This window comes from Merops nubicus, unplaced genomic scaffold (genome assembly GCF_000691845.1).
Source record: "Merops nubicus isolate BGI_N331 unplaced genomic scaffold, ASM69184v1 scaffold13721, whole genome shotgun sequence".
NCBI lineage: Eukaryota > Metazoa > Chordata > Aves > Coraciiformes > Meropidae > Merops > Merops nubicus.
In genome coordinates, this window is record NW_008587693.1 from 71,507 (window position 1) to 81,174 (window position 9,668).

Below are 9,668 nucleotides of genomic sequence, written 5' to 3' on the forward strand. Positions count from 1 at the left end.
AAGAGACTACACACTTTTCAGGAGAAAGGACATCAAAGGGTGGCACTTGCGTGTTTTAGAAGTTGTTGTCAGTATCATATTCTTATTCTTGCTTCTGGCAAAATAAATAAAAAGACAGTCCAAAACCCAGTCACTTTTGACTCCACTTAAGCTGAGGAACTGGTTTCAAGCTGAGTCCTGCTGACCTTGCCCAAAAAGTTTTTATTTAAGATAAGGGGAGATTTGTGGGCACGAAGCAGCAGAGTCACAACTCCCTGTGTCCTTTCACTTGCTTAAGCATTGAGAAGAAGCTGTCTTATTTTTAAATGACGTGGGCCATGGAAGTGTCCTGAATCTCTGAACTGGAAGCACGTGACGAGCCATGGCCAGCAAGCACGATGCTCAGTGCATTTATTGTGTGCAATGCACAACAGCCTGCGCTCGCTTTAATCCACTGTACTTAATGCTAATAGCTGGGATTGTTCTATTTGCCAGTTCTTTATTTGCACCTCTCACAGCCGTAGGGAAAAATCATTCTCCATTTCCTAAATATTTATTGCTATTCAAAATTTATTTTACTGTCATTCAATAGCTCTAGATCATGGGCCAAATTTGAGCTGCAGTTTCCCTTTGCAAACAGAGCTGAAATCAACCAGATACTTTTTTTTTTTTTTCCACAAAACAGAACAATCTACTCACGAAAAGAAATGAACAGTTCAGATTTCAACAACTTTCAAACTAGGACTCTGGGATACAACAGAAACGAGACCAGGGGCTGCAGAGCTCCGCCATCCCTTCTGAAGAGACGGGCACTTGAGCTGAGCCTTTGCCCTGTTACATGTCACCACAGGGTATAAACGAGAGACAAACACGATTTCTGTCCCACTGGATTGTTTGTTACACATTAACAAAAAATAGAAAAAAAATATTTAAAAACCCAGTCCTCCCATTGGGGTATAAAACAGAAGATATGAAAAATAAAAATGAACGTTAGTTTAGTTATAAATGTGCTTGTTAGGTGTGTTAAATTAATGGCCAAACCAACATTTTTTCACCCAAAATGAGCCGCAGTTCTTTTGGACAACAAGAAACATTCTCTCTATAAAGGTTAGATTCTCCTCTAAAACTGTCTTCTAAGAAGATACACTATCTCTAATAAGGTATTTCTAATCTACACTCTATTCTAAGAAGGAGGAAAAGGAGACTACGCAGACAGCACAAATTAACTCCTTAAGTATCAATGCATCTCCATTTTCAGCCTGAAGGAGTACATATCTTAAGGAGCTATGAAAAAAGAAAACAAAATAAATATAACTCAACAGTCCTAGCAATTTATAATGCATATACAATAGTTCACCTGCATCCTTTTGATTCTCTATATGAAAGAGAGAAAGCAACAAGGAGAGAAAAGAGAGAAACAAGAACAGATATGCAGGATTAATGAGCAAGTGGATCGCAGAGCCCCCCAGTTATGTGTGATACATGACATTTGAAAAGAAGAAGAGTCGCCCCGTCTCACCCCCCGCCCCCCCCCGAAGCATGGGGTTACCAAAAGAAGCTCCTTTCACAGAGGTGAAAGAAAATGCTGCACAAATAGAAAACCAGAGAAGGCGAGCTCTGAGGACACAGAGGGGATCTCCAAGTGACAGCAGGGCTGGGACGTCCCCTCCAGAGCTCGGTGTAAAGGAGTCAGTAAAAATTATCGAGGAGAGCAAGTAAAGCGCATCCTTCCGCTCGAGAGCTGCCAGGCAGGAGACACGTAAGATCTGATGTACAGAGAAAGGACAGCCTCATACAATCTCATACACAGGACTGGGTAAAGATCTCATACGCAGGCAAAGGGATGGCTTTTTCCAAGTGTCCTTTATCTGACCTCTAGCTCACTCCTCCCCAATGTAGCTGCTACCTTTTGATTGTGTACCAGTGACAAGCACTTTACAAATTGGGGTTACACAGAAGCAAAGTAAAAATGCATTCAGGTCACAGACATAAAGAAGAACTGAAAAAACTTACAGACGATCTGAGTTTATCACAAACAGATGGGTTCATTGTCTAACCTGGTTTAGGCTGATAAAAAGTGACTGGACTTCTCACACTGGGTTTCACAGACAGAAGCAACAGACAAGCCAATGCTAAAAGACTTGAAGCAAGGAGAGTGAGTTGGTTTGGATCTGGACTTTCTTGAGGTAATGAAAACAGAAAGAGTGAGGACAGCATGGAGAGGAGGGTGGTAGGTACTCACGAATGGTTAAATCCATCACTTGAGAGGCCAAGCAGAAGACAGGATGCTCATACATTTCTCTCTTTTTCCCTATAAAAGAGGATTTGGGCATGCAAGAGGCTTAGGTCAGAGGTAAAGAGGTTATAGGCTATAGGTCAGAGGAAAACTTTATATTAGGTTAAAGGAAAAGTAGCCGTAGAGTATTTTGGGATACACACAGGATAAAAGGCAGAAAAAAAAAAACCAACCAAAAATAAAGGAAAAAAAAGGAGGGTTAAAAATTGGAAATCTGTTGGATTAACCATTCAGCATGCCCATGAGTCACAAGAGAGGCTGTGACCATGACTCTAGAGGTTTGCTCTGAACTGTTTGCAAGAATATAATGATCAAAACGTCATGAATAGAGGGAAATAGAATTTCACTGGTTTAAGGCTCCGAGATACTAAGGATTTCAGCCTTTAGTATCTAAGGATTTCACAGGTATTTCTTCATAAGCATAGCCTCAAGCACTGCTGCCACCGATTTGGTTCTACAGCTCTGACAAAACTCTCTCATATGTGTGGCTGTTCAAACATCATCTTTCAAAAGCAAGATTTCAAAGACATGTGTGGCACACAAGAACGCATCTCACCGAGGAAAATTTGTTATTTGCTCTTCTAAGGAAGTATTTGAACACGTAGTGGACTATGCTCATGAGAGAAAACCCAATGCATGCAGCTGGCGGATGTTGGGTTGTTTGAATTAACAATCCCAGCATGCTTGGAAATTGGTGTTACAACCACTTTTATAGAGATTGTATCAAAAAGTGGCTGTGGCCAATCACGGATAAAGAAGGAGAAAAGCAGAAGAGAGCAGGTAGTGTGGAATGAACTATTTCCCTGAAAAGGTAGCTGGAAAAAAATAGGTTTGTTGCTTCAAAGTATTCCCAGACCTAAAAGTCACAGTGCGAAAAAGAGGGCAGATAATTAACACAACCAAGAAGAATTGAGGCACAAAAGGAAAAGTACACACTAACTGTTCTACTTTGGAAATGAATGCATTTTTACTTACAGATCATAAAGTTTGTTTTTGCATAGATTTATCTGAAAGAAGAGAGCAAATCTTACCAACAAGTTAGTGATATTTACACCGAGAACCTAAGGGAGCCAGCCCTGGGCAGAAGCATTCATCAACAGAAAAGCTGCTTTCGACTCTCAGTCCTTCTCCATCCTTGTCAAGTATATTTAAACATTGCATTTTACAGAATACACCAATTAAAATATCCTGTGAAGTTGAGTACTTCGATAAATTGCCTGATAATACAGTGCTTATGAAACCTTCGTTCCTTCTCTATTTTTGTCACTCATTACCAAGTCAAGAGTTGATAAACATCCTTTTAGTGCCCAATTCTTAAGTGTTTCTCACTGGATGCATAACAATGAATTCATTACCACTGGTACACAATTTGCATCGTTAGACAGAAAAAAATGGAAAAAGAGAGGACATGTCATGTACAGAACCTGGACAATTTGTCATGTAATAACCCAATTTTTCATGGTAACAAGAAGTAAGAACAAAGCAGAGGGAGTTTGGGGTGGTTTTTTTTCTCCTCTCAATATTGTCCTAGAGGCACACAATGATAATCTCAGCTGTGGGAAAGCTTCACATCACACATGACAGAAACCCAAAGTCTAGAGCAGAACATACCATTCATCTGGAACATACAGGTTTAAACAGTTGGGAACTCAGATAAAGTTGGGTAGGAGTTTCAATTTGGGAATAGCAGCCAACAAGGTACCAACATAAACAGATTAACATGTAAAGAACGACTGGATCGTAGAGCTTCAGCTAACACGTGTCCTCCAGCAAGCTTTAAAATGTCTTTTTGATGGCTACGTGTGTCTCTCTGGTCACTGGTTACTATTCCCCCATATCTTAAAAGGTCAATAATATCAGCAATGCCAGATTTAGAGTGACAAGAAAGAAATCTGATGAAGTATGAGATCACTGATCAATGACTGCTATGCAAACCACAAACACAATTAAACACTCCCAGAAAAAAAAGACATTTTAAATTGTTAAATTGGCTACAAATGATTAAGCATAGATTAAACAGTTTTTCAGCTTCTTATTTTTCATTTGTTTCCTGAACTCCACTGTCACAAGCAATTAGCTGCACTATACCTTCAGCTGCAAAGATGACATCCCAAGTATTTCTCAATTTGTTTTTTAAAACCACAACATGAGTCTGAATATCACACCACTGGCCAAATGCACTAACGATCCAAAAAAAAAAAAAAAGAATCTACAGTTCCTTTTAACCGTTTCCTCTCTCTTTTCCAGAAAAAGAAATGCTTTGCATAGCTTCCATTCTTAACTGCTTCCGAAGCCAACACCACAAAAACGATTCAGATTCACATCAGTTTTATTGACAAGCGAACAAATAGCACATGAGCTTCTTTTAAATAGCTCCCAGCCACAGTTGCCACCTAGAAACATAACAAAATTGTAATTTCACAAAGAAAAAGCCTTACCTTCAATTTTGGCATACTCTGATAGTCGAGTATAATTGACTAGAGCTGCTTGCTCCAAGCATTTACGGATGACTGTTTTTACCTCCTCTTGAGGGACTGGAGTAACTATGTCTTTCATCAGAACCTTGACACAAGAAAATCTGATTTGTTGTGGCATCAGGCACACAGAACTGCTTTTCTCCAAGCCCAGCACTTATATCCATTCCTACACCAGTGCTGTGTGGCTCCTGGAGTATGCGTATGATATGCAGGATTCACTACAAGGTCACCCTGGCCAGCCTGAGACGTGGGACCTACCCCTGCTGTATTACTCCCCTTCTCTACCTATACGCTATGGCATGCCCCAAAATTCCTTTTTCTGATTTTTCAGGGCATGGCATTAAGACCTATCACAACTTGCCCAGTGCCTGGCAATGTTATGCCCTTCCCAGGCTCTGACTATTGACTTGGGTTTAGGTCTGGGTTTGGCCACACTGAGGGTTAGCAGTGGGGAGAATGATGTTGGTGCAGCACCAAGGCTGAAGTCTGGGTGGGGAGGATGATGGTGAGCAGGTTTCCTGTGCCCAAGGGGAATGAGCCTGCCTTGAAATGGGAATTTCAGTGGACAGCAGCCAGGCATCGCTTGCAAGGGTCTGGGGTTTAGATGCTTGTCAACGAGATCCTCCAGCCTTAGCTCCCAACACAGACACAGGCTGTGCTGCCTTCAGAGCCAGGCTACACACTGGCCAAGAGATAACCCCACCTAAACCCACCCAAATCCCCACTTTCCAGTACGATCTGTCATCAGTTACCTATGAAAAACCAAGAGTTCCTCAAGCTCTTCTGGATGGAAAGACACACAAACACAGGTAATTTTAACTACTCTCTGTTATTCTTTTGCTTACCCGTTCCAGCAGCGATAGAGTAGCTTTCAGTGCACCTTCTGGACGGCCAAATGGAAAGCAGTACCTAGAAAAATCACATCATGTTAACATCAGACCAGATGCATGCAAACTAGCCTTTCCAGAGTTCTAAAGATGCTTTCCTAAATATGTCCAAGCAATTCTTTAGTACCTCTGCCTAGAATGAGCAGTCTTTCTATAGGATAACTTTCCAAAAGGCTTTGATGGTGTGTAAACTGAGGCAGCATAAGAGAATATGGGATAGTATTTAATAGGCTGATAGTTTTAGCAGCTTATTAAATCTGGGTGTCACTTGGTGAGTTTTTAGATCTCCTAGGAGAGATTTAACTATCATTTTCTTGTGAAAATGGGAAAAAGAAAACCCAAAAAACTCCTCTGGAAAGGCCATTTATTTCCAGGTGGAGACCTGGCAATGCACCAGGCTGTAGGTAACCAGCTGAAGCAGCCACTGTCCCCAGCAAGGGGCAGCTCCAAGGGGCTCCCGCAGGGACTCTGCCTGTGAAGACACATTGCTCATCTGCAGGGAAACGTGCACAACCTGCCCAGGGTCCAGCTGGTGTGCTGGGGGCAATTCATCCCTTTCTGTGGGGGCAGTATCCATCCTTTCTCTACTGTGACATCCGTGCAGAAAGTCCTGCCTGCCTGTATACTAGGCAGAATGTAAAATGCATGGGTTATCACTGAGTAGAGAGGAAAAGAGAAATAAGAGGATAAGGGATTTGTTGTTGTGGCTAAATTTTAGAAGAAAACCACAGCAATACCATGCTTACGGGAGAAGATGGTTTAAAATATCCTTTAAAGGTTACATATTTAAACTCACTCTCCAGCTACAAATATGCTACCGTGGAAGCTTCGCTGCCCTGTGTAGGTCTGTGTCACACAAAATTCCCATATGCATTCAAAACCTGCCTTTTGGCTTTGCTGTTTATAGGAGGGAGCTGGGAGGAAATCAGTCCTCTCGCACTCAGCCTGGGCTCTCTGCCTTTACCTAAAATGTGTGATCTGATTCTCCAGAAGCAAACGAAGCCGCTCCTTGATCTCCTCAAAACGCTCTTTCTCGTCTACAGTCACAGTTCCTATCCCGTCAGGCCTGGAGGAGAAATACCACAAATGACTCAGACCCCACCACACCACCCTGGGAACTCAGCCCCACAGCACGTTGCCCTTTCAGACAGGGATGTCACCAACTATGAGACCTGGGAGAGGGGATGTGCCACACCAAGACACGGTGGTCACAGCAGCACCACTGCCCAGGTATCAAAAATAAAGAAAGGAGTCTCCTCTCTCAGAGGGATAATCTGGGTGTGGACCCCCAGTCCCCTTTATTTTTTCTGATAGAGAAGTTGGAAAAATCAGAATTCCCTTTTTCATATAGGTGTATGACAGGGAGTACAACACCAGCTCTCACTACGGGATCGGGCTGATAAAATAGGGGATGAATTTCTGCAGAAAAATTCAGCTGCTAATTTAACACAATTCACAGTATAAAAGAATATCAACAACAGGCGTATATACAAACAGAATATAAAATTCTGCAATCCTTCCTAACCACTGAATCACCCCATTATAGTGATTTCTTGAAGTGAACCACCCTCAACACATTCTGCCGGAATGAGCCTAGAGAGCGACACGCGTTTTGTATTGGAAAATGCAACGCAGTTTTGGGCATTTAATCACAATTTATAAAAACTAACACGCTGCTACAATTTCCTCGGACTTTTGATGACACCCTTGTGTTTCAGGAGTGCACAGGAGTGGGTTGTGAGACACCCGGGTCCCGCTGCCTTGGGGTATTTCCCATCTTTCACAGAGCACAGCGTGCAGGCGAACCCTGCGGGAGCTCTCCCGGGGCTGAATGATGCCGTGGTCCCGCCTCTCTTCCGCCTCTGCCGACGCCAACCCGCCCGAGAGCCGAAAGCAGCAATGCCCTCCTCCTCCTCCCCCACACAGGAGTGCCTCTCACCTGCCCACCGAAGGAAGGGGCCAGGCAGAGAACAGACGGCACCGCTTCCCCTCGCGGGCGAGCAACCTCTACGGGTTTGTGTGCTCCCGGGCAGCTCCGCTGGCACGGCCGCTCCGTAGGTAGTGTGAGGCGTCTTAAAACTGAACAAATGTTCTTACTTAAAGGCCTCCTCCAGGGTTCAGCTTAAGCTGTGTAAATCCGCAGTACTAGACTGGTTTGTCTATACAAAAGACTTGGCAAGGGATTACAAAGCTTCTAATGAACCTCCTGTCAGGGGTTAATTGGTTGGCTTTATTTTCCTCTTAAAGAATCAAAGGCCCTAAACTTAAAAAAAAAAAAAAAATTAAAAGCTATAAAAAAATGAAAAGCTATAAAATCTGTACTATCACTTCTCTTTGACCCTGCATTTAGTACTCTCTTGATATCATAAACATGAACTCTGATATTCCACCACAGGTGAATAAACCATTAAAGCATTTCAGAAGAGGAACTCGCAAACTGTACATGATATTTACTGCAAAACTTTAAAGCTAAATATATATTAAATAAAACTTGCAACATGGACACAGAAAAAAAGACTTGAATACCAGGGCACGTATTTAAATTTAAACAGCATTTAATCAGAAATCTTGACTTGATTATTTGCCAAATTCTCTTGTGTATTAAGAAAAAAAAAAATTAAAAGGATTTAGGCTGAAACTTGGATAAAATGTCTCATCTGGGGAACACATTTCATAAACAATTTTGGAAGTATGGATCTGGTCTCATTAGTACCTAATTAGACCTAGTTATTTTGAAGAAATGAGCAAGCCACAAAAAAAAAGCAAATTAGACATTGAGCAAAAAATTAATGTCTGAACATGGTTAATATATTTTTATTCCAAAGTTCTATAAAATATTTAATATTCAGAGAGAGATGTTCATGCCTTTTGTGGTGCTGTGCCCCTCACAGTGCCTGGTTTGCTGAAGAGCAGATAACTCAAGGCAGACAGCAATAAATGCCGTACATTAAGGGGCAAGGTTGAAGACCTCATTTGACTTTTGGCATTCAGTTCCCTCCCTGTACCCATAACAGCTCACAGAGTGTCACTAGGTTAATTGTATCAGCGCTGACAAACGAGGTAGGCAAAGCTGCCTGCCCTGGCAGTGATTTGCTGGTGGGCTGGAAAAGGTCTGAAAGTTGTGTTACCCTTTGCTGGGTCAATAACCTCAGCTGGCGAGATTTAATGGCAAGATCTGACAGCTCGGGTTGGGTCGCAGCCCTGCCACACGAACTGCAGTTTCTCACTGTATTCAAAGGGTTTTGCCAGAACCGATCACTCAGCGCTCACCACGTAGCGATTCATGGTGGGCACCCAAAACGGGCTGATGTGACAGGTAGGTCACGTCCCAGCTGGGCAGTGGCAGCTCTGGAAGCACCGCTTTGGAAACAGTGACCCACATGAAGATGAAGGGTGGGCTCTGGAGAAAGAAATTCTGGTCAACCCGGTTCTCAATGCCCAAGTCCCAATGCCCAAAGGGATGCCAATTCAACCACCAAGGTGCACGTACACCATGTAGGCTTAAACGCCTGGTGTTCACCTTTCTCGGGGTCTTTGTGAGCCAGGAGGACATCAAACCTGGAGGCTCCACCCACCAGTCCCTCTGCAGAGCCCGCCACGCAGTGTAAATGCACACCACTCTTGTGTATCATGCTACTGCAAACTTGAGACAATCTACAGGTCAGCTGTAGCCATTTTTGGAGCAGTGCAGATGTCTGGAAGGGCCTGCCAACCGAGAGCCATCACCAGGGCAAGGACTCCCTTTCTCACCCAGCTGTGGACTATATTGCATCTGACATGATGAGCATCTCTTGAATCTACCTTTCAAATTTTCGGCAAACCATTTTCTCACTGTCCTTCACAAAGTTGACATTTTCGGCAGCATGATAGGAAAGATGTCATGTCGGCTGCTTTTCAAGTTGTTGTCACAGTGGTTAGCACCAGTTCTGTCATCTTTGCTTTCCTCACAATCCCCCATCTTGAGCCATGTCACAAATAATAATACTTCCAATGTTTTTGTCAAATTTCAAATACTATAACCCAGCTGCA

At 42.9% G+C, this 9,668-nt stretch overlaps 1 protein-coding gene across 1 annotated transcript in view; it reads right to left on the bottom strand.

The window, feature by feature from the left end:
* LOC103781313 (calcium-dependent secretion activator 1-like) overlaps positions 1-6,705 on the bottom strand; it is a gene marked incomplete at its 5' end in the record, with an annotated part of 70,696 nt that extends 63,991 nt beyond the window's left edge. The window contains 4 exons of the mRNA XM_008949021.1: positions 2,222-2,290; positions 4,714-4,837; positions 5,598-5,661; positions 6,604-6,705. Coding sequence (XP_008947269.1) covers positions 2,222-2,290; positions 4,714-4,837; positions 5,598-5,661; positions 6,604-6,705 — 359 coding nt within the window. The remainder of the gene's footprint in view (positions 1-2,221; positions 2,291-4,713; positions 4,838-5,597; positions 5,662-6,603) is intronic.
* Between the last annotated feature and the right edge of the window lie 2,963 nt (positions 6,706-9,668).